Source organism: Neolamprologus brichardi, chromosome 10 (genome assembly GCF_056152115.1).
Source record: "Neolamprologus brichardi isolate AB-2024 chromosome 10, ASM5615211v1, whole genome shotgun sequence".
Taxonomy (NCBI): Eukaryota; Metazoa; Chordata; class Actinopteri; order Cichliformes; family Cichlidae; genus Neolamprologus; species Neolamprologus brichardi.
This window is the reverse complement of record NC_142113.1, coordinates 2,262,826-2,288,082: the sequence shown is the minus strand read 5'-3', so window position 1 is coordinate 2,288,082 and position 25,257 is coordinate 2,262,826. Positions and strand designations below refer to the sequence as shown.

The 25,257-nt window shown below is 41.4% G+C and overlaps 2 protein-coding genes across 2 annotated transcripts; one reads left to right on the top strand and one right to left on the bottom strand.

Moving 5' to 3' along the window:
* Positions 1 to 174: 174 nt before the first annotated feature.
* Positions 175 to 1,768, bottom strand: atg101 (autophagy related 101). The gene is made up of 2 exons (XM_006788691.3): positions 998 to 1,768; positions 175 to 920 (listed from the first exon to the last, which is right to left on the bottom strand). Exons 1-2 carry the CDS (start codon positions 1,247 to 1,249, stop codon positions 516 to 518), a joined length of 657 nt encoding a protein of 218 aa, XP_006788754.1. The 5' UTR covers positions 1,250 to 1,768; the 3' UTR covers positions 175 to 515.
* c2cd2 (C2 calcium dependent domain containing 2) lies at positions 1,701 to 21,829 on the top strand. The gene is made up of 13 exons (XM_087847052.1): positions 1,701 to 2,640; positions 2,953 to 3,048; positions 4,536 to 4,655; positions 8,646 to 8,747; positions 9,099 to 9,197; positions 12,978 to 13,086; positions 14,321 to 14,429; positions 14,514 to 14,578; positions 15,697 to 15,812; positions 15,939 to 16,101; positions 16,261 to 16,502; positions 16,810 to 17,077; positions 19,731 to 21,829. Exons 1-13 carry the CDS (start codon positions 2,350 to 2,352, stop codon positions 19,949 to 19,951), a joined length of 2,001 nt encoding a protein of 666 aa, XP_087703178.1. The 5' UTR covers positions 1,701 to 2,349; the 3' UTR covers positions 19,952 to 21,829.
* Positions 21,830 to 25,257: the final 3,428 nt, after the last annotated feature.

The window sequence follows — 25,257 nt, the reverse complement described above, 5'->3', positions numbered from 1 at the left end:
ATCCTGTCCTTCCCCATGTGGAAGGTCATACTCTCCACGAAACTGTGCAGAGAGGAAGTTTTCACACAGATGAGGAAATCTGTTCCCAAACTCTGCCAGATCTTTTGCATAAAACTTTTTACACTGATCCAGTGTGATAATATGGAAGCAATGCTTTGCGTCAAGAGCTGTGGCTGTAATTAAAGTAAACATTTATTGTTATTCAAAATTTACAGTAATGCACTGATGACATTATCAAGAAGAGAACATTTTAAGGAATCAAACTGATAAACACGGTTATTTGCTAGTGTGTGTGAGAGAAAAGGGAAAGCTTGCACAAGCAAGAGATTGTTAAATTGAAGATTACATAATTCAGTCTCTTAAGGTACAAATGATACCAGAAGCACAGCAAAGACATTAGAACACCATTATACTGACACTGCCTCGTTGTTCCGCTGTATAGCTGACAAAACATAGAAAAGAAATGACAGCAGGACCATAAACATATGAAAGATCCACACCATGAATATTTTCTCTCACAATGCTAGTGTATCCTTGATCAGCCTTCTCATAGTGGTGCTAACAGAAGTGCCCAGCGAGTCAGTGATCTGGTATGTGATTTTGTAAAGGTATGGCTGAACATCTTTAAGAGTGGTGTCAAACACATTGTCCACTTCTGACTGGGTGGGCATCTTTGGCAGGTATTCGTGGCGATTTATGACCTCAACGACGTTGATCACCTTCTCACCCAGCTTCTCACCCACTTTCTCCCTGCAGATCTGTCTCTCCTGCTCATTGGCCAGGTTGACCACATTCACCTTGATGCTCCACACTTCCCAAGGAATGCACTCATCAGAAAAAGGCCAGCGAGACTTCTTTTTCTGGTAGAACTCCAGGGAGATCTGTCCCATGCCGTCGCTGCCCGAGTTGCTCAAAGCATCCTGCAACAAAAGCACAGCTGAAAGTACAGGCCTCACAACACGAGAGTCAGAAATCACGCGTTAAAACAGACAATCACCTTGAATTCAGACACCGCTTTCCTGATCATCCTGTCCAGCTCCTCTGAGGACACCCTGACAAAGGTGAAATCTATGAAGTCACAGTCGATGTCCTGTGTGCCCACGGTGCCGATGGAGTAGGTGCCTTCCTTTTTGTAGTGAAATTTCCCGGTGCTCCGGTGCAGCAAAATTGTGTGCAGCAAAGCTAACATAGCTTCTTCAACCTGTCTCGCCTCCACAGTTACTTCAAGAACTTCCGAGCGACAATTCATCGCGAATGTCTAGTTATGTCTGTTAACGAAGAGCAGGAGTCGAGTTCAGCGACGATAGCTACTGTATAGCAGCTAGACCACGGTAGATGACGAAGGTATACTGTTTACATTCACAAATCGGCGTGAAATATCTAATCCAGTGTGTTATTGTATATTAAAATACAAAACAGGGTTTTAATCGATAATACGCAACCTCCACATAACAGTCGTGCTCACTGAGCGTTGATTCATTGTAGCAAACGCAAGCTAGCTAATTGTTTACTACTACAAACAGATTAAGAACGAGACAGGAAGTGGTGGACAACAGGACGAGCTACGGGAAGTCGTGTAGTTCAAAATACCAGCTCGGATTTGTTTTCTGTTTATTTCGACTTAAACATGGACTAAACTAATCGTATAATAGCTTAATGCTAATAAAAACAATATCCTAAAAGCCCAGTTGCAGCTTCAGCTGGGAAAAAAGCTTTAGTTCCCTCGAGGTCTCGACAACAACAAACGTCTCACAAATGTCGCTGTGCATTCTGGGAGTTACAGTTTGTGCCACATATCCGTCTGGAAGCGATAACTTTGTACAGTCACACTGAAAGTAGTCCACCGGGTCAGGCTGCACTCTTCTCCTGCAGGATGTTTTCCCGGGAATGTTTCTCTTTCTCTGGATATCGTCTGTTGGAGTATGAACACGAAGCTCGGGCATAAGTCCGTTTTGGCAAACTTTTACTGCTTAGTAGCTAACGAAGAATAGCTAGTTAACGAACCGTAGCGAAAATTAGCTTACTAAGCTAACAATCGTATTCAATGAGAGGAGGAGTGGGCTATTCTGCAGGTTCATTTGTACGCAGGCTACCTTTAGTTTTTTGACAATGGTTTAGCTTTCCACAACCAGCTTGCGTAGTTTGGAAGCCCTGCATGGCAGCACTGAGGCATGGATAACGATAAGCAGAATTTGTATTGGAGGTGGATATTTGTCTTCTTATCATTTTTGGGCGATTGAATTTATTGATTCCACCGTTCCTTAATTAAATACATAACATGAGGTTGGCAGGAAAATTCCCAGAGGAACCGGTGTGTTAAACTCAGATTATCGATCATTTTCCCGAAGAATGTCCGACCCAGAAAGTTCCAGTTCATATTTTGGGTTGGAGGATCCGCAGTGGCTATGTATGGTCACGTTGTTTATCGCCTCCCTGGTTACTCTTATACTGTATTTCGTACAGTATTTCCAACATAAACTTATAGGAAATAAGCAGGGAGCAGCAGAAGGGGACAATGCTGCGACAGAGGAGGAGGAAGCCGCCGCTCTGCTGGGATGGGCGCTGTCACTGAAAAGCTGGAAGAGTCAGTGGAGAAGAGCTTGGTGCATAGCTTTGAATGACGAAGCAAGGAAGCGAAAGGTGAGTCTCATGACCACCAAGCCAATGCTGTACTGTGGGGCAGGTGACTTCAATAAAAGTGTAGCATATAATGCGAGAAGGTTATAAAATCTCCTCATGTATGCTGTAAAGTAATTCCCCCTTTTTATGAAATCATAACCCTCAGTTTGATATTAGAGACACTGTAGTGTAAACTCTCCACCTTCCTGCTTATGGATTGACGCTGCCAATGTTGTGCAAGCCCAGATAATTTTGATTCCTTGGCAACATTTTGCCGAGTCTGCAAGACTTTGAGTAGGTGTTTGTTGTTTTAAAGTTTCTGTCTCTTGTCAGGGTGCTGTTCCGCTGGCATTTGAAGAGGATGGTCTCGAGGCTTCAGATCTCACGCTTAGCAGGGTCTCCAGCTTTCAGAAGTCTGCTGGCAACAAGGTACTCACTCCATATTCTTACATTGGAAAACACCTTTGCACTGTTTATGGCAGACAAGCACCGACTTGTCGACTTTCCAACGTTACTACAGGCTTTTCTCAGTAAATTTAAATGTTGAAACTAATCTACTTAATATTTTATCAGCAGCAAATATGGTTGTTAATTACCGTAAACTATACTTGAATAAACCACGATGCACTTACTAGTCATACAGAGTGTTTGCCCATTTTTGCCAACCTGTGTTAGAAAGCATAACTAGAAACTGTAACTTGGGACAGGGACACACTGCTCACTACTTTTGTGGCTTTGCAGAGATTAAATGCAAACTCACTCCTTTCTTTGTGATCGTTGAGATACAGACCAAAATACCAGGTACTCTATGGAGTCGAGGGAGTTTAATGAGCAGAGGTTTATTTTTACCACACACTGTGTGTGTGTGTGTGTGTAAGAAGCTTATAAAGCTGTCACGCTCAGCACTAAGGAGGAGCAGGCAGCCAGAAATACACCAGCACCTATGGTTATGTTTAGCTTTCCTCTAATACTGTACTTATGTCAAAGACATGCAGTCTTTGCTGAAATCAGAGTTAATTTGCTGAGTAAACATGTTTCTAAAGCTTAAACTACCTCTGATACTCAGTTCAGGTTGCATGTCATTCATTCAACTAGAGATCAGAGTTGTTCTTCCTTTCCTTCCTTTCAGAGTTCAAAGTGAAGTTGTCCTGAAGCAAATGTCAGTTTTGGGTCAGTTTTATGCAAAGTCAGTATGTTAGCACATTGCTCTGGTTTAACTGGGACTTCTGCCCATCACTGGCTACTGCTGCTGAGATTATACTTGTGCTTTGTCTCGTCTTACCTTTATCCTCTAACGTCGACTTAACAATTGACTAATTTGATTTTGATGGTTAAAGGTCATGTCACAAAGCACGCAGAAGCTTTTCTGTGTAGCATTTGCATGTATTTGCTCGGATTGGATATGCTGACGTGTTCAGGGTGCACCCTGCTTGTCACCCAAAGTCAGATGGAATATGCTATGGCCAAATCTCAAACATGGATTGAATGAGCTCTTAGGAAGATGGATGGATGTAAAAAGATATTTTATGATGTTTTGCAGAAGCACTTTGGGGTCCTATTTGAACCTCATAGCTCAGGAGCAGAAGGGGAGGTCATGCTTGGTGAGATATTGATGTGGAGAATTACACAGATTTGGACAGATATGTAAGCTTCAGCTTGGTTGATGCAAACTTCTAACTGCAAGGCAATAATTCTGGTTTAAAGTAAACCACATGAATGCATTATCAATGAAGCATCACACATGCATTCACATAAAGCACCTTTTAGTTCAGTGAAAAGTCTGGGCTTACTTTCTATTTGAATTGCATTCAAATGGTATAACCACATGAGTAGCATGCAAATGCTGTCACTGCCTTAACTCCAGGACTCTCTGGAGTTTTACATTAAACTAATGCCTCACCTTGTCCTCTCAACAGGCCGCTTCCTGCTGTGTGGTTGGGGAGAAGCTTCAGTTCTCTCTGAGCACTGCGTCGACAGCCATGGCTACAGCAGATCCTTGTAAATATACTGTGTGTATAGCTCCATTGGAGCTGCAGGTAAATACTCTAAATTTGTGAAGTCTTAGACTGCAAGGAAAATAACACTGTTGGTTTCCTTTTGTAAAATATGTGTGTAACAGTTAGACTGTAGAGTTAAATCCGTTGGAAGTCATAGTGATTTAGTTTAATGGGAGCTTTTACTGAACACGATGTGCTGCCCAGCATTGGCTCACTGCAGGCTGCATTAGATTAAATGGTTGGGGCATCTTTCCTTCCTTGGCAGATGTCCCAAACAGCTCGTTAACATCCCTTTGAGGCCTGTTTCCATATAGAACTGATGAAGTTATGATCCGAATAAGACTCCCTTGTTTGTACCTGGAAATTGCAGTGATTTGCTTGATTTGTCATTATCAAAACTGTCTGCGTTGATTTCTTAAATGGAGTCCTGCAGCTCACCTTCAGCCTTTCCTAACGCTCCTCTAGCATTTTTAGACTTGAGTGCAGTGTTGAAATAAATTGGAGCCAAAGTTGACATGTTGGCATGTGTAATGTGTCGTGTCCAGAGGTTTTCTCCTGCTTTTAGCTTCATATTTACATGTTCAAAAATGGTTGTGTCTGTGTAAGCTAATGCAACTGTGCAAGGCTATTTCTAAACTAATTAACGTGCTTTTCCATCGAGGTAATTGTGCTATAAATACAACCTGAGTGTGAGAGGTTTGGAAGCTAAAGTCAGGTGTTGAGGAGGTTTTGTTTTGGTTGTGGGTTAGTCGTTGTTTCGGGGACATAAAGGAAGCCTTTTGTCTGTCTTTTTCACTCCCACTGTTTCAGCTTAGTCTGGAAAAATCAGAGAGCTTATTCAAATGTTTCCATCCGTCCACTGGAGCGTTTTTTAGCTTTTGACTCAGATCCAAGCTAGAATACTCGTGGCTCATGATAGGAGCGCATGTGGAACAGAGGCATTTAATGGACATAATAACACGGTCGCTACATTAAGGTGTGCTGCTGAGTGTACTTTGTCTTTATATGCACTACTGTATCACGTGACCTGATGAGGGACACGGCAGTATGACACGCCTCATAATGAAATACTCACCAGCAGAGATGGGCAGTAACGCGTTACTGTAATCTGATTACTTTTTTCAAGTAACGAGTAAAGTAAGGGATTACTATTGCAAAAACGGTAATTAGATTACTGTTACTTTCCCGTAGGAACGCTGCGTTACTGCGTTACTAAAACCCTGATTTTTTTTGCGAGAATGTCTCATGACAGCGACGTAAGCGAGTGCGACGTTCGTGACAACAGCTGTGTGCAGATCAACAATGGATCATATATCGAGTGCAGAGAGAGTATGAGCGTGCAGCGTTTAAAGCGTGGAAGTACTGACCTTACTTTGAGTTTGATTCCATAAAAAGTGACAAAAACATTAGTGTCCGCTGTGCGTGGGAAGAAAACTTCTTTTTACAGCGAAAAAAACCCCCTAAACTTCCAAACAAGCACCGAGTAGCTACGACGTAACGGGAAACTCACAGAGAAACTCGCGGATTCTTCCACTGACCGCTGCACACCTGCACCAGGGTAACCCTCCGCCTACCCCACTCCTGCTTTACAGGTGAAAATAGAGCAACAATAGTCTTTGACTTTATTTATTTTCTGCTGTGTTTTACTTGCATCTATTTGAAAGACTGAGTGTAAACACACAAAATATTTTATTTTATGTGCTGGAATGTGCAGAAAATAGGTTTAAATATTAAACTAATTTCTTCCAGTCAGAGAATGTTGCAGATAATTAAATTTTTACTTGATGCATAAAGTTAAAAGATTAAAACTAATAAAACAAGTTTTAAAAAGAGACTTTTCCATTTGATTACATTTTGTATGATGATTATGCAGAAAAAGTAGAATTGGGCTGAAAGATCTATCACTTTATCACCTATTCAGGTTGTAAATCGTGTTTTTTAAAAAGTAACTAAGTAATTAATTACTTTTGAAAATAAGTAATCAGTAAAGTAACTGGATTACTTTTTGGGGAAGTAATCAGTAATTAGTTACTGATTACTTTTTTCAAGTAACTTGACCAACACTGCTCACCAGTGATGATCTGTAGTAGATGGAGTGTGATGTCACACCTTTGTACCTTTGCCTCTACGGAGCTGCCACGGCTTCATTTCAAAAGCAGAGATTATTCCTTCACTTCAGATTTGCATTTGTGTAGTTAGTGTTATACAACCAGCAAAAAGCATCACGTTCTAATTACAGCATGCTCTGGGAAATCATTCCTTACTCCTGATTTCACATCACACTGGCCATATGAATCCCATTAGAAATGTAATCACATCCAAAGACTTCAGTTTGGAAAAGGTTAACAGAATGATGTATTCAAGATGTGGAAAAGAGTCCCCAGTTTTCTTAAGCAAGTAGCATTTCTCTTTTGTTAGTCAATAAATTAACAAAAACTTGGTCTAATGTTGTCATTAGTGGTGTCAGCGTAACACACTGATTGTATGTTATTTACGTTCAGGTAAGGGACTAAAATCCTACAAGACTCATTTGCAGTGTTTCCCATTATCATCTCTGCCTGCTACAGTTTCATAATAAACCAAAAATATTTTTATGCTTTTCATGGTAATCTCAGCCTGTAAAGTCTGCCGGTCATAAGAGAGCCAGCTGCAGACTGCAGCGAGACAGAGAAGGCAGCTAAATATGTGTTTCAGTTATTCATTTGTCACAATGCACTTAACAATTGAAGTGTTCTGTACTTTGTACTTTGTGCCACTGGTATAAGGTAGCAGGTTGTTTATATTCAAGAGTACTGCTGCAGGCCACACCCCTTTCCAGAAGAGGTCTGATGAGTGATGGAAAGCAGCCAGTAAGAATTCAGTCGATCACCCAGCAGATGAAACACGTCTTCCTTAAAAAGCTTTTCTTGGAACATGTTTTGAAGTAAAAGGTATAACAAAGAGTTATGCATTTATAAAAGGCTACTTAACTTTATGTAGGCTGTATGAACAAGGACAAATAGGTGAAAAGCGCCACTTTGATCTGGGGCTGAAATTTAAATAAAGAAATATAGATTAGCAGATTGGCGAGTGGTGATTTGTGTTTAACGCATCAATAAAATTTCAAAAGATAAAAGGTACGAGATGTGGTCAGTCGTGTTGTTTGTTTTTGTGAATCGAACGATGGCGCTTTGGGAACAGCGTTTTCTCCTTCCCTTTCCTCCGCTAACAGATAAGAAAGGAAGCACTTTTTCTTTTTCTCAGACTTGTGAACATCTGACTGTCTCTTATTATGTACGTAGTTCATGTCATTTCACCATGTTAGGAACAGGAAAGACTATTTGATCACATGCTGTGGCGTTTTTTCCTGTGAGCACCTGTTTTGCACATTAAAAATCCCAGAACAGCTGTTCTTTTTAACTTCCGAGTATGGTCATGTAGTTGCGTGGCGTCGTGGAACATAAGTATGTACAGACCGCTTTGAAATGGCTTAAAAGTGATGCTTTCATCCTAAAAGGGCGAGTTTGTCTCACAGCCTCATTGTTGTTCGAGTTGTACTATTTGTGATAAGACAAACAGAAAAATATAAGCTTTATTGGGGACTTGGTTGCATTCAGATATATTTGATTTATTACCGAGGGTTGGAGAGAAGCATTGAGGTTGTTTATCATAACCCGCTGCAGATCTGATGGGCTCATAGAGGGAGACGCTGCGATCCGAGGAGAAAGGGAGCATCCTTTATGCCTCTTTAGTCTGGAGAACTGCAAATTATGTTTAAAAAATGTAAAAGTGGATTTTGCATAATATGCCCCCTTTCACAAAGCGTAGATATGCACACCACCCACTCACCACCGGCTGCAACACAAATAGAATCGAATTGTGCGGGAAACACTGCGCTGGTTTCGTTCCTCCACGCCCACCTCACATACTGAGCCGCTCCGTGTTTGGTGTATCGCTTCGTCTCCAGAGAATCAGTTTTAGTTCATCTTTCTGTGAATTTGATGAGTACTGGATGAGTCATAGGGCAGCTCTTTATTTTCTCTTCCCCAGCTTCATCTACACATGCAGGAAGCTGAAGATAAGGTCAAGGTAAGCTGGGAAGTGTCTCATCTAGAGGTGGAGGAGCTTCAGGTGATGCCAGCTTTCACTCAGGTAATTTTAAAGCAGCAGAATCGCAGATGTATAAATCTAACCAAAGGAAACGGCACACACTAACATGGCAAGAAATGTTTCGCTGCACCAAAATATAAAGAAATTGTGTGACAGACAGCCGTCATAGAAACCACTTTGTTTATTTCTTCATGTTCTTTTGTTACACCAACGTGTTTAGTCACAAACGAGGACGTGGAGAGGAAGATTCATTAGTTTCATTATCAAACAGTAGTCGAACCATTTAGATACCAATAAAATTGACATTTGTTTTATCACCTAATAGAACTTTACATTTCTAGTTTTACTCGATTAATATGAGGTATGTAATCTGGAATAATCTCTTTCTGTCAGGACAATGCAGCCATGAAGGAGCAGCTGAAGCAGCTTTTGTGTGTGTCGCATCCCTCTGTGCTGCTGAGCTGCAGGCCTGCTCAGGCCTCAGAGGTCAAGGTGAGCGACCGAGTCGCGTCTGATGCTGCCAGGCTCATAAGTACTTCCACCAGAGAGGGCGTTGGTTTTTGTCTGTAAACGTGACAGCCGGGGTGCAGAGTGGGTCGTGCGAACGCTCCAGACTCACACAAAACAATTTTATGATTTATTATTGGAGAATTCATCTTAGAAAAGGGAGACAATGACAATTTAAATATTTAGCAGTTTATTAGTCGTTTTGTGGATTTTTGTTCATTATAATAATGAATGATGTCTACAAGTGTGGTGTTTGAACTCTGACCTCTCCTTTAGGGTCAAAGTGATAATTATGCTATTTAAAACGATGTTTCTTAAAGCAGTTGTTATATTCAGAACATATAGGCATGTATGAGCTTTCTAAATATGACCTGTGACTAGGGATGGGTACCGGTATCCGGTGCCATGATGGCACCGGTTCTGTCATAAACGGTAGTAACCAGACCCAAAAGCAGCGCACATTTCGGTGCTTCATTTTCCTGAGCTGTGACACACTTTCTTCTTCCTTACATTTGTATTGGCGGTTGGCAAACAACTGAAAGGTGCATTACCGCCACCAACTGGTATGGAATGATACACTTTGGATTCTAGCCAATCATTTTACGTTTCCGAGGATAGTAGGCGGGTCCAGGTACGTACGTTCTTTTAGAGCAGAGCTACAGATTAAAAATGTCCAAGGCGAAGCGGTCAAAAGTCTGGCTGTACTTCACAGCAAAATATGGAAACTCAGCAGCTGCAACAAGTGCTTTAAGCTGATACTGTGATACTGTCAAAGGAGGTAACACCTCAAATCTGATGAAACACCTGGCGACGCATAGCGTTTTTTTTAAAAGCCGAGAAATGCGCCGTATTTGATAGCTTGCTGCGAGACCTCACACCGAGCACATCTACTGCGGGTGTGGTGCCTGTTATCGACCCGGAGTTAGCAACATCCCCCAAAAACCCGAAGAGGAGAGTCCTGGCCCCTAGCCCTGCCAGTGTAGCAGAAATGATGAGGATGATGATGCAGCAGCAGCCGTTCTTCTCTGCGTGAGTAGCTTAATGTTGTTCGTGTGTAATTTACGTTGAGTAGGCTAACCACGTTATTACATTAATGCATGTAAGGTGAACTAGCAAATACTCCCTTCACCCTGGACAAAAAGGCTAAAATGACCAAAGAAAAAGTGGAAAACAGTTAAACATGAGAGGTTTTTGGACAAAGTTTGTGTTTTTTCCATTGTGTAAGCACTGCTTCCAGCCAAGAGTGATACCATATATGCCCCATAGCTGCAGAAAAGGCTAACATTGTTATCTTTTTACAAAAAAACAGCTGAACATGAGAGGTTTTTGGACCAATTTTGTGTTCTCCATTCTTTAAGCACCGGTTTGAGCACCGTTTAAGCACCGGCACCGTTTCAAAAGTACCGGTTTGGCACCAGTATCGGATAAAACCTAAACGATGCCCATCCCTACCTGTGACCTTTTCAAACTGTCGTAAAATCTCTTTTATCTTTAGAAACTACTGCTTGTGTTTGTATTGGTAGGTTTAGAAAATGATACCAGTATATGGAGATTTGAAATATCACATTATAGTTTGGATCACAGCGTCACGCCTCACCTCTGATCTCATGTTTACATTTCACACCTGCCTTTCCTTCAAGCTGAGCCAAGGTGTGTTAAAGAAAGAGAGCGAGCTGCCTGGTTAGGTTGAAATATGCTGTAGTTTAATGTTTCATATTTATGTCCAGTTATTTGCAAATCAATAGTTATTATTCATAACCTACTCATACATAATGTTTGTATGATCAATAAGCGTCATGCATGTTGCCATTATCTGACTTTTACTGCACTAAAAGCTCTGTAAAAGTTTAAAAAATAAATAACAAAGAAGTATGAAGATACACAAAATACATTATGATTCCTTTAAAAGTAATGCTGCCCACAGGGCCAGTTCCTTGGCTGTGGTTTGCACTCTTACTGCTTCTTGTTGCAACCTTAAATAATGCTCATCTAAAGCAGCATTGATTCACTGAAGGTTATTATGTTCACATGCATTAAAAAGGTCATTATTCACAACCCACCATCACATGATGCTGTTTCATGTGTTTCTGATTAGATCTTACAGGATGCCATCAGGATGAGGAAGTTTTCTTTTTTTGGTCCAAATATAGTTGTGAGTTACATGAGAGGCAGTGGGATTAACTCTTATTTCCTTTCCTCTGATCAAAAAAGTCGATATTATTGACATTTATATATCTGGTCATCGGACCCCAAAGTTCTCCTAATTTCCAGATGATTTGAATTTTGTGGTTCACGAAAATAGTCGCTCTATGGTGTAACATTTAAAATGTTCAAGATCAATTAGCCGGCAGTTTTAGCCGTAATATAAAACAACCATATAGATTTGCATGCTGGTTAAAATAAATCTCTAGTGCTTTGAAGCTATTTAAATGACCAAAACAAATCACCTTTGTCTGTAGATGATGCCTGTTTGTAATGCAAATTCATCAGAGGTGCTTCTGATGCAAATTCTCCCTGATCATAGAAAGGCCAACGCAAATGGTCAACTTGTGAAAGTGGAAACGGTCGTGTTGCAGAGAGTCCTTGTTCAAACTTCTCATTTAAAGACGCGAGCATACTTAGGCCTCTGCTCGTTTATGTGCTTCCAGTACCGCTCGTAATTAGGGATGGGTATCGTTTAGGTTTTATCTGATACCGGTGCCAAACCGGTACTTTTGAAACGGTGCCGGTGCTTAAACGGTGCTCAAACCGGTGCTTAAAGAACGGAGAACACAAAATTGGTCCAAAAACCTCTCATGTTCAGCTGTTTTTTTGTAAAAAGATAACAATGTTAGCCTTTTCTGCAGCTATGGGGCATATATGGTATCACTCTTGGCTGGAAGCAGCTTAAACAATGGAAAAAACACAAACTTTGTCCAAAAACCTCTCATGTTTAACTGTTTTCCACTTTTTCTTTGGTCATTTTAGCCTTTTTGTCCAGGGTGAAGGGAGTATCTGCCATCAAACAAGAAGACAGCCGCATGTAGCTATGATGGTGTTTGCTAGTTCACCTTACATGCATTAATGTAATAACGTGGTTAGCCTACTCAACGTAAATTACACACGAACAACATTAAGCTACTCACGCAGAGAAGAACGGCTGCTGCTGCATCATCATCATCATCATTTCTGCTACACTGGCAGGGCTAGGGGCCAGGACTCTCCTCTTCGGGTTTTTGGGGGATGTTGCTAACTCCGGGTCCGATAACAGGCACCACACCCGCAGTAGATGTGCTCGGTGTGAGGTCTCGCAGCAAGCTATCAAATACGGCGCATTTCTCAGCTTTAAAAAAAAAACGCTATGCGTCACCAGGTGTTTCATCAGATTTGAGGTGTTACCTCCTTTGACAGTATCACAGTATCAGCTTAAAGCACTTGTTGCAGCTGCTGAGTTTGCATCTTTTGCTGTGAAGTACAGCCAGACTTTGACCGCTTCGCCTTGGGCATTTTTAATCTGTAGCTCTGCTCTAAAAGAACGTACGTACCTGGACCCGCCTACTATCCTCGGAAACATAAAATGATTGGCTAGAATCTAAAGTGTATCACAGCTCAGGAAAAAAAAGCACCGAAATGTGCGCTGCTTTTCGATCTGGTTACTACCGTTTATGTCAGAACCGGTGCCATCATGGCACCGGATACCGGTACCCATCCCTACTCGTAATGCTGCGCTCACTAAATCTGTGCTGTAGGTTTACGTATGTACTCACTGCATGCTCTCTCCAATAGGAAAGCCAGAATAAAGTGGTATCGCCCCCAAAGCCCCCACGCGCCCATGAGTGGAAGCTGCTGGTGAAAAACATCCGAGTCACACTCAACCAGGAGGAAGATGCTGCAGGTCGGTCGTGCGTCTGCTTATAAATTAATGTTAATTCTGAATTGATGATGTTTCCTATGCTAACGGCTACATTTAGCTCCAAGTACAGCGTGTCTAAAACAAAGGCGGTTCTGTTATAAAAGCATTAGCGTCATCAGCAGGAGTGTCAGTAACGTAGTAATAAGAAAAATATTAACTGCGCTGGTTATCTGTGTACCAGCTATGTAAACTCATTCATAGCGCTCTATTAACAGATCATATTTACCTTGGGTCCTGCACACTAAGCTGCAGAGAAACATGAGCTTCAATATACGTTACAAACAAAGAATCCTCCACCCGCCGTATTGACTTTGTATTTTTATTAAAAGGACGTTTTTTAAAGACATCTATTGTAAAGTTGAATTAGCTCCTTTCATCAGACTGCACGCTCTGTTTGCATTACCACGACGATGCAATGAGAAGGTTGTTTAGAGGGTAGCTGACTTTGGTAATGAATCAGCAGCAGTGGGACTGTGCTTCCAGCATGGCTGCTGCATGACAAGCCCCCCTCCACTCCCACCCCTCCATTTTAGGTAATCCACTGGTCAAAGCTAAACAATGATGGCAGTATATTAATAATACACCCACAACAGTACGACAACACCCAGCGTGGTGGTACAGACCTGCACATAAACAAAGTGCAGGGTGTGGTCATCTATGAGGCATTTGATAGATTGTGCTGATGATAGGCTGTTAACACGATTGTCCAGTAATGAAGTCTTAGACCACCCACAACAACTTTGTTTGGGTAGTTCCTGTGATGAGTCATTCTCTGAGTGTGAGTCAGCAGTTGTCAGGGCTGCAGACGTGCCCTAAAGCGTTCAGTCTGACTCTTAATATTGCACAGCAGAGACATGACACAGCAGAGACACTTCACTATATACATCTTCCTTCCTTTTATTGAAGATCAGTCACTGTCTGCTGGGTTTTTATGATTGTGCAGGCTTTTATGTCGTTTTATTCATTTGTGTTGTTTTAATTGTTGTTTAATAATTTGTATTGTAAAACACTGAATCTTATCTGTGAGGCTTCTGATTCATATAAGTGCTTTAGAAGATGTGTGCTCATTTAGCCTCCTCTAATCTCTGCATAATTCATCATATATACTCTGTAAAGTGATCCCGTGTTTATCCATTAGAGTGAGGGAGTGGAAGTGGCTGACCACAAAAGAAAGAAATCTTTAAATCAGCTCTTGGATGACACTTTGTGTTCGCAGGCAGCATGAATCCTCTGTGTGTGCTGCAGTTAGATGATCCTCCTCAGAGGTTCAACACTTCTGTTTCGAAGAACACGACGAGTCCTGCCTGGGACCAGCCGTTTATTTTGTAAGTGTGAACGCTGACTCCGTCGCAGGTGGTTCTGATGAACAACACCGATCACATACATGTAAAATATTCTTCTCTCACCAGTGAACTGAATGGACGATCGAAGGAGCTCAATATTCAGTTGATGAACGATGGACGTCCTCCAGAGAGTAAGACGAACTCTGCCATGGCCGCTTACCTGTCAATGCTTGTGTTGCGTTTACTGTAATGCAGAGTCATGTAGTTTAGTGATCCAAATGTCGACTGTGTCGATACCAAGTCGGCATCGGTATCGGATCGATACCAGCCTGGTGAGATCGATTCTTTACTTTAAGTTCTGCTCTTGATTGCGATGCTGTGGTTTCGGCAAAGAGGGAACAGCCAGGTCGCCGCACTCGCCGCTCCTGTGTCAGCGCAGAGCAGGCACGCTTTGCTCGCCCTCCCCCCTCTTGTGTTTCGATGTTGCGCTGTCACGTGACTTGGACGCTTTGGGGGTTGTTAAGTTGTTTACAAATATGTATATTTTTATATATTGTTGTTGAGAATTTTAATTGTAATTTTTGTATCATAGTTTCTCAACAGTACTTGTTTGTTTTACTTTGTTTACTGGTTTGCGAGCACTTTTTATTTCAGATTTTTCTTTAAAAAAATTAATAATAAAGCATTTTCTGTTTAATTTTAGTTTAATTTAATTTAATTTAATTTTGTTATTTTAGTTTATTTTAATTTAATTTTTTTAATTTAATTTTTAATTTAATTTTAATTTTAATGCTGTGGTTTCAGCAAAGAGGAAACTGCCAGGTCGCTGCACTAAAAAAAATAATAATAAAGCATTTTCTGTTTAATTTAATTTAATTTAATTTAATTTAATTTAATTTTATTTTATTTTATTTTATTTTATTTTATTATTTTAATTAATTTTAATTTTTTTTTTTAAATTTAATTTTTAATTTAATTTTAATTTTAATGCTGTGGTTTCAGCAAAGAGGAAACTGCCAGGTCGCCGCACTAAAAAAATAAATAATAAAGCATTTTCTGTTTAATTATAAACTTTGTCGTAATTATGAGTTTTAACTGTTTAATAATAAAAAAAGGAAACATCACAAAAAACACTGAAGGTCATGAGAATGAATTGAGATTTAGCAATTCAATGATGTATCAGTGATACTGGCCCGTATTTACTTGGTATCGGATCGATACCAACATATGCAGCACTAACATAGTTCCCACGTTGTGCCTCTCGCAGCACGTGTTTCTGTGCAGCTAAATCAGCTGTTTTCTGTCTCAGAGTCCTTACTTGGTCAGGTGTTGGTGCCTTTTGATCTTGTCAAGAAGCACCCCAAAGGCCAGCGTACATTTGAACTCATCACCAAAGATGTAGTGACCGGATCACTGACTACTGACGTAAGACCTAAAAACTCATTTTCTATCGCATGTTTTCCTTTAATGTCACCAGATTTCGATGAATTCCTTCCACGTGTCTCTTGTTTTCATTTACACGTAGTTTGTAACTTGAATCGTGTGTTTCAGTTTACCTACCTGGAGCCGAGCGAGGTGAGGTCTTGGCAACCTCCTACGCCGGCCTCTAATAAGAGGGTGGAGATGGACCGCACGGTCATGCCCTGTGGCACGGTGGTTACCACGATCACAGCGGTGAAGAGCAAGCCGGGTCGACCACTCCCACTCAATATAGGTAAAGGGAAGTTAGAGTAGCACAGTTCCCCAGTCAGCTGTTTAGATGCTGGTTAGTTGGCAACTCAACTCGGTCATTTTCATAATTTAAAAAAAATGAATGTTCTGAAAGTCTTTTACATGAATGAAACGTCAGTGAGACACTTTCTTGCTTCCTCAGATCCTGCCCAGAAGGCCGTGGTCAACAAGCCCAAGCTGGGGGAGCGCCGCGTCTCAGAGCAGGTGTCTATGCTCGGGGGCACTGTGAGCAAGGCCCTGTCCTCCTCCGACACTGAGCTGCTGATGCTCAATGGGACAGACCCTGTGGCCGAAGCCGCCATAAGACAACTCCACCAGTCTGCTAAACAGAAGCTCAAGTCCCCGGTGAAGAAGAGTACCATCATCATCTCGGGCATCGCCAAAGTAATTATGAGCTCCTTTTTCTTTTTTTAACCTTTTCACTTATAATTCAGCTTAAATAGCACAAAAGCACAGCTGGAGCCAATCTTGCATGTTTGATACTCTGGAAGTCGGATTCCTCGAGTGCTTTTTAAGCTAATCTGTTCCATAACCTGTGGTTCATGACGTCAGAGGAGAGAAGTCGATGCCCATGCCTCGTCTGCAGCAGCGAGGGCCTTCTCGTGTTGTTAGCACCCTTCATTGTGCCTGGGCCTTCCACACTAGCTCCACAACAAATACGGCTTTAATGGGAATGTGATTTATTTCCCAGACGCCTCTGTCTCAGGATGATGAGCTGGCTATGATGGCGGGTTACGCTGCAGCGATGGACGCATCAATGTCAGAGAGCAGCTCTACTCAGGATGTGACCACAGCGATCGCATCGGGGACTAGTACCCCTCCGGAGATGTTGGAGCCCATGGAAGGTCCCAGAGTTGAAGGGCGGCCTCCGGACGACTGGGAGAGCCAAACTGGCGAGGAACAAGACAATGCTTCACTGTCCATGTGTGTGTCTGAGGCGAGCTGCAAGAAGACCAGAGGTGAGAAACCTCTCGATGCATCTTTACAGGAGTATTATTAAACCTTAAAATCCTGAAAAGGAAAATAATACCTTTACAAGCAGAACTTGATCTGTTTTGGCTGTTTGGGGTTTGTTAGCCACTCCTTCGTTATGCACTCTCTCTCTCTTTGTGTTCTCCTTCCTGCTTCCCCTCAACTCTTTGAACCTTTTCCAACTGTCATCACTGCCACCTTAGAGGAAAGCAGTGCTAAGCACACGTTGCATGAGTAAGTTACTTCATGAGTTACTTGTAGTATTCTTGGTATTCTAATCTCTGTAGTTTCTGTTAGCAGTAGAATAGATAACAGTGTTTTTCTACAAGGTGAGATTCACTTTTGTAGTTCCTCTAAAATCAGTTTGCAAAAAAAAAGCTCACAAAATTAAAGGAATACTTTGAAAAAACATCGGAGAAAAAATCATGCTGATATCTTTAGTGGCACTGGGTAATGTGTTAGGGATGAAAGGGTGCCGCATGAAAATCATCAGCCCAAAAATCGAAGACTGGAACAACTCAAAAGAACAACTAAGTCATTTGTATGGCGCCCCCTTGTGTTTGTAGGCATGACTGACACCTTCAGGGCTCCTAATAAGGTGATGGATGGTGTCCCGGGATCTCCTCCCAGATCTGGACCCATCACTGGTAGAAATGGGGGCTGTCTCATTGTTGCCCGTCTTGTGCTCTGTTAATTTCATTTCCTGACCAGATCAATATCCCAGAAGTTAAACTGACTTGATGCCATATTCTGGTTAAAAAGTGTTCCTTTAATTTTTTCTGAGCAGCGACTGACTTTTATTTGTGTCTGTACAACACAGAAGAAGTGCCGTGAATATTTCAGTATATTCACTTGCAATATTAAATATTAGTCACTTGGTAGGTGCTTTCAGACCACAGGAACTTGATCATAACTCTTTAAGCCATGTAGGAGTTCTCCAGTATTTTGCTCTTAGAAACCTTTTTGTATCGCCTTCACTTCACTCTCTGTCACAAGAGGAAACTTTGAGTTAAAAACATCAGCTGTGTAAGCAACACATAGCTATAAAATGCTAACTGTTGCTTCAGTAAAAAAAAAACGGACAAACTGAAGTTTAGAGGAAACACAAGAAGATGTTTACTGAAGAGAAACTTTGCCCGTATTTCCTCTGAAGCTGCTGCCTGAGGCATCCACACGATGAAGCAATGTGGAGCGGAAATGTAGAAGCTGACAAGAAAATACAAAACCTGACAGACTGTGTGTCAGAGCAGCACACACAGCTCCACTGTTTGGCTGTGGCGCCGCTGCGAGCCCCTCCTCCTCCTCAGGCTGGTTGTAACCGTTGAGCTTATCAGTTTTCCATCTCTGATTACAACGCCCTCAGTCATTTGTAGTTTTTGTTGTGCGACGTGTCACACATTTTTAGAGGCTCTGAGAGTCGCTCCCTCCAGTGGACGGCTCCCCTCGGCAAGTTTCCAGAAGTTTTTGGTCCAAAAGCCTCTAGAGAAGATCTGATACTGTTCTGCGTTCTTCTTTAGGAGTGTGCTACAAATTGAGGACACGAATGCCTCCTTTTTTCTTTGTCATTTATTTGTTTTGATACTATTTCGAGTTTCTATTGTTTTGTACTGACTAAACTAATCCACCGATACTGAGGATAACCCAGGAGCTCCTCAAGTGTGGAAGCAGAGGAATGGTGCTTGTAGCCAGTAGAGGTGGGAATCACCATACATTCCACGATACAATATTATCACAATACTTAACGCACGATACGATATTATTTCAATTTTTAAAAATATTTTGCGATATTCAGATTCTGTACATAAAGGTAAACTTTATCAATATTCATTTTCTCTAATATCAAAGTCTCACACTCAGTCTTTCTCTCATTTCAGTTTTATTGTTGACAAACTGAACGGTTTGTATTACAGTCTAGTCCAACTTAACTGAATCAACCATCTGGTACAATTATAGCTATTCTGAACTATGCAGTTTATGAAAACTATGCAGCCCCTTCAGCAACTGAAGAATTTGAAAGTAAATTAAAACAAAATATAATTTTACATTAAATAAAAAAGTTTTAAACTTAATTAAAATAAAACATGTCTTAAATTAAAATAAGTAAACTGTCATGTTTATTGCTGCCATAAACAAGTTAAACACATTTGGACAGTGAAGGAATGTCAGGATTCTTGCTCAGAAAAAGGATCAACATGCTCTGAAGTCAGAGCACAAAAACCTTTTTTGTAACAAAATATCGATTTCTGCTGTCCCTGTATCGATACATTATTAGCAAACAAAATATCACCATGCTACACAGTATCCATTTTTTTCCCCCACCCCTAGTAGCCAGGCTTCTCTCTGTTGGTACAGATTAGTGTTGGCTGGTGATTAAACACAATATTACAACTCTGCTGCTATTTAAGCCACATTTTTCATCCAATCCACAGCAAGTGTTTCACAGTAACAGTTTCCAACTAACACAGATTCTGTACCACTGCTGCTTTAGCTGTTATTTATTTTAAATGAGTTTTTCCATTACTGCTTAAGCCAATACTCCTCGTGCCTGTTTTTTATCTGTAGTAATGACTTTTCCTTGAGTGGTGTCACTTTGACACTATCCATGTCTCAGGCTGCTTCCTGTCCTCTTCTTTGCCACAGGCAGCTTCCTGCAGAAGAGTGCCAAGCTCTTCTTCCGACGCCGTCACCAGCGCAAAGACCCGGGGATGAGCCAGTCACACAATGACCTGGTTTACCTGGAGTCTGCGGCCGCAGTGGAGCGAGCGAGCCGAACAGCCACGCTCAGCCGCATGCTCAACCGCAAGAGTAAGAGTAAGAGTAAAGCCAACGGCTCTACCTCTGTGGGGGAGCCACATGCGTGACCCCCCCACTGTCCCTCGCTCACCTTGACCTCAGTCCCTACCACTTCAACTACCATCATCACCTCCACCTCAAATTGCACTGGCAAACATCTTGGCTAACCTACTCCCCTGCATACTGGGGCTGCTGCGTTGTGGATGGGAAACAAAAAAAAAAGTGATATTTTAAGGCTTCGAATAAGAAGCCACCAACAGCAAGCGTGTGCATGTGTGCATCCTGCCCTGGATTGATTTCAGAGATTAGTCCTTTTTATTTGATTTTATGCAACATTTCAAAATCTTTAAGTGCTTTTACGGCTGTTATGGACAGAAGGGTCCGCCGCGGGCCATCACTCTTTACCTCACTGAAAGCTGAGGGCGGATTCAAAACTCTCCCTGCTGTAAACCGTAAGTTGCCTACGGTGACTCAACAGGACCAAAGACGAAGAGCCGAGTGGTGTTTGTATGATTTGCACAGTTTTTAGTACCTTTTAAATTAAAGTGCAATGACAGGAGCAACTCTTGTGCAAGAGACTGTAGTTCATTCACAAAGGGAGACGATTGTTTCGCTGCGAGGCTGCTGTACGTGGGAGCAGCACGACTACTTGTTGACACTAATATGAAATCGTTTATTACTCGATGATATTCCCAAATAAAGCTAGATCCAGCGTGTTCACGACATGTTTAAGGCTAAAAATTTCTGCCTTGGTTGTCAATTTCAAAAAAGAAGCAGGGTGTTTTCAAATCATATGCAACCGTCTCCTGTTGTACGCCACTGCTCTCAGCAGAGTTGTCGTCGTGTCGAAAGGGAACTGAAGCTTTATCCAGGGACCGCAGCGAGACACACTTGTGCTAATAAAACGGATCCTTCCTTACATTTCAATAGCATGAACTGCTCTGTCGTTTTACGTGTTTCTAAAAGATGTGCACATGAACAAAAGAAAAGTGTGAACACCTACGAGAGCAACCAGGTGGCTGCTGCTTTTTTATTTTAAATCCAGCTAATGATTGTATTTTTGTCCTCCTGTGAGCAGCTTGTTTCTGTACATCATGTTAACTACTGTTTGTTATTCTGCTCAGAGAGCTGAATGGTTGCCTTACAGTTATTCTGTGAATGATGTCCCAGCTGCTCGAGTCTTGTTCCTCAGCTTGACATGACTTTGGCTCCTGACGCTGCAGCCGCTGTCAGACAAGCGGGCCTGAGCGACTGTGGTGACCTGTTGGATTGGCTCTGATCAGGCAAGCATACCACTGTGTTTCTGCATCATCAGCAGTTTCTATAATCAATAAGCCTATGCACTTAACATATCTGTTGACTGGGTTGTTTACAATATTCGACTACCTGAGATATTAAAACACTCTTGCTCTTCACAGTAACTCTCTTCTGCAGATCCTGCGTTGGGTGTCTTTGTATTCATAATTACATGATCTGCTTTAATCCACCGTCACTGACTGTTGTCTGTTTAAAAACAAATAAAAGAGAAAATCATAGAAAGAAAAGGCCGAGAAAATAATCATTCAGACAGAAGCACCTTCCAACTCTGAGGAGAGGAATAGAGGGAAACGGATTGTTTTAAACCGAGCTCAGCTTCTTGCAGCCTGCGAGCATTAACTGCTGTCGTGCAGTGAGCAGTGGGGCTGTAGGAGATTAATGATTTGCTTCCTGATGTTTTTTTGTCTTTCTGCTCTGTGTGCGCAGAAAGTGGCTGATTAACTGTTGCTGCAAAGCGTCAGTCACTTCCTTGCAGGGACTGTAACTACTATACATACTGAGTTAAGCAATAAATATTGATTGAATAACTAAGACTGTGGTGATGTCGATGTTCTGACCCGTTCATCTGATTTGCTGTTTAACTTCCTTTTAGTGAAATTAGTCTCACGGGATGGAAACCTGTACTTACTTTAGTTCAGTTTGTTCTGTGTTTACATGTTTACAGTTTATACTACTTTAAACATCTGCATCAACAAAGAAATACGCTCACTGGACACTTTATTAGGAACACTTTGCCAATACTGCTGGACCTCCATTAATTCTTCACACTAGGGATGCAACGATACCAATTTTTTCAAACCGATACCGATACTTGGATCTGAGTACTTGCCGATACAGAGTACAAAAACCGATACTTCTACCACACACACACACACACATGCAATGAATTGGAAGACAGGTTTTATTTTATTCTCTGCCGATAATAAATAATATCTTAATAAAAGTGACCACAAAAAAAATTCAAGTGAAAAATCAGCACTTCTGTTAAATTATTGCAGAGTCTCCACATTGTAATTTAACAAAATATCACTGAACTATTGGCACTGTCTCGAGCTTTCAGAATAATAAATAAACACTTCTGTTTGGAATAAAATAAACTTTTAAATTGTTGCAGAGTGTCCATATTGTAAACAAACAAACAAAATAATGAAAGTATTTGGCATTGACGAACAAACTCCTCATCTGCCCGTGGATCATCAGTCCACTGTGCCGTTAAACCGAGGACTGACATCGCGCACACACTGCTTGTCTTTACCTCTTCAGAAAGTTTTGGCACCATTATCTCCCTGATGTGTGGGCGGCTGGGAATTTCATATCGCAGCTCGAATATGCTGAGAAGAATCCTATGTTTTCCACGACTGGCATTGGCTGGTCATCCAGAGCAATAAAATGAGTCGAGCCTCTGTTATTTTAACTGCCCGTGGATTTTCTCTTGACATTTTTCATCGCTTTTCCAAAACCTGAGTTAAAGTTGGCTGTTCCACACTGCTGACATTTTGTTTAGCCTAGCTACAGCAGCCTCCAGTTTCTCTTTTTTATCTGGAGTCACCAGTCTCACTCGTCTAACCCTGTGCCTGTTTAGCGTGGGATGTCCCCTAGTGGCCAATCTAAAAAACTACAACAGAAATGACAAGCCACCCTCTGTTTAATGAAATAAGTTAGTATCGGTTCATGGTATCGGTTAACTTTTATGAGTATGAGTACACACACATTTTACAGTATCGGCCCCGATACCCGATACCAGTATCGGTATCGGTGCATCCCTACTTCACACCATAAATTTCATAAAGTGTTGGAAACATTTCTCAGAGATTTTATAACTCCTCTCACAGTTACTGCACATGTTCCACCACAGCACCACGGGGCTCTAATGGATTGACTGTGAAGGCTATCTGAGTGCAGTGAACTCATTTTCAAGAAATCAGTTAGATATGATATGAGCTTTGTAGCACGGTGAATTATCAACATGGATACACTGTGGCGATAAAGGCTGGGCAGCAACAATGCTCAGATGGGTTCGAGCATTTAAACGATGCTAAAGTGTTAACAAACTATCCCACACACCATTACATCCCCACCAGCTGCCTGAACTAGGGATGCAACGATACCAATTTTTTTCAAACCGATACGATACCGATACTTGGATCTGAGTACTTGCCGATACTGAGTACAGAAACTGATACTTCTACCACACACACACACTGCCCGTGGATTTTCTCTTGACATTTTTCATCGCTTTTCCAAAACCTGAGTTAAAGTTGGCTGTTCCACACTGCTGACATTTTGTTTAGCCTAGCTACAGCAGCCTCCAGTTTCTCTTTTTTTATCTGGAGCCGCCAGTCTCACTCGCCTAACCCTGTGCCTGTTTAGCACGGGATGTCCCCCTAGTGGCCAATCTAAAAAACTACAACAGAAATGACAAGCCACCCTCTGATTAATGAAATAAGTTGGTATCGGTTCATGGTATCGGTTAACTTTTACGAGTATGAGTACACACACATTTTACAGTATCGGCCCCGATACCCGATACCAGTATCGGTATCGGTGCATCCCTAGCCTGAACCATACAAGACGGAGTGGATTCATGCTGTTGTGTTATTTATACTAACTTCCACATCCACACGTGGTTGCAGAAACTGAGACTCATCAGACTAAGCTATGTTTTTGTGAGCCTGCGCAAATTGTACCCTTGGTTTCCTGTTCTTTGCTGACAGCATGGCACCCCGTGTGGTCTTCTGCTGCTGTGGCCAACCTGCCGCAGGGTTTTGCATTCAGAGATGCTCTTCTGGTTGAAACAAGTGGTGATTTGATTTACAGTTTTCCAGTCTGGCCATTCAGCTTTAACCTAAAATAAACATCACTGGATATTTTCTCTTTTTCTGACTTTTTCTCTGTAAACTGTAGAGATGGTTGTGTGGGATCAGCAGTTTGTGAAGTACTCGGACCAGCCTGTCTGTCACCAACAACAAAGCCACAATTATGGAGGTCCCTTTAATCACCTTTCTTCCTCCTTCTGATGTTTGGTTTGAATTTCAACAGACCGTCTTAGCCATCTGTACACGCCTCAACGCCTTGAGTTTGATTTGATTGAATCTTTATTTTGAACATGTTGAAAAAGTACAACAACATAGAATTAAAAGAGACAAATGAACAAAGCAAAACAAAAGGAAAACGAGCAACCACAACTACAAAAAACTTTCATGTTCAAAAAGGAGCAGGAAGAAGCATAAGCTTAGTTGCTGCCATGTTATTGGCTGACTGGATCTTTGCATGAATAAATGAATGAAGCAGTTGGATGTAACAAAGTGGCTGGTGAGTATATCGTGCCTTTTATGTCGATATTTTTCTAACCCCCTAGAACAACGAGTAAATGTCTGTTGTTGTCAGACCTCAAACAATTACAGCAACTGATTGCCTCAATGGTCCAACCTTCACTATCTGTCCTCCGCACATGTCCAGACTATCACAACTTCATGCAACAACTATGACAGGCTATCTGTCAGCTGTTAGTACAGTCCTTCAGACATGCCCACTCTGAGTGCTAACATAAGGAGACAAAGTTACAGTTTTATTATATAGTTTATCATATTAGAATTTAGTAACTGTGAAGTTATAACAAATATAATAAGTGGGCTAATCTCAAAAAAGAGTCCATATTAATCAAAAATTCAAAAGAGAGAAAATGTCAAAGAAACTCCAAATATTTAACTAGTACACTTTAGTAAGCTGGCACTGTTCCATGTGTTTCATCACTTTGCTTATAGAAAGACGTTTTGGTACAAAGACAACATTGTAAAAAGCTTCTTGACACTGAAATATAATTTTCATTGAATGTGTTGTTAGACTGAAACAAAGCGAAACGTTTGATAAAGTAGTTCTAAGCAGCAGCATACGCTAACATGCTGCCTTTTAGTATTTTGTGCACACTTTTGTTAACTTCTGTAGTTTCTATAAGACTAAAAACTGTTACACGTATGAGGTAGTAGGTCCTAGGTTGGCGCCATTGTGTTGCGCCTACATTTCCCATAATGCAGTCGGGGCAGCTCGTTTCCGGTCC

Bases quoted from the DNA above. Each gene is read 5' to 3' on its own strand.
- atg101 (XM_006788691.3), bottom strand. From the start codon at position 1,249: ATGAATTGTCGCTCGGAAGTTCTTGAAGTAACTGTGGAGGCGAGACAG. The intron at 921-997 runs GTGATTGTCTGT...CTTTTGTTGCAG, and splicing joins AAGCGGTGTCTGAATTCAAG to GATGCTTTGAGCAACTCGGG.
- c2cd2 (XM_087847052.1), top strand. From the start codon at position 2,350: ATGTCCGACCCAGAAAGTTCCAGTTCATATTTTGGGTTGGAGGATCCG. The intron at 13,087-14,320 runs GTCGGTCGTGCG...TTGTGTTCGCAG, and splicing joins CCAGGAGGAAGATGCTGCAG to GCAGCATGAATCCTCTGTGT. The intron at 16,102-16,260 runs GTAAAGGGAAGT...TTGCTTCCTCAG, and splicing joins ACCACTCCCACTCAATATAG to ATCCTGCCCAGAAGGCCGTG.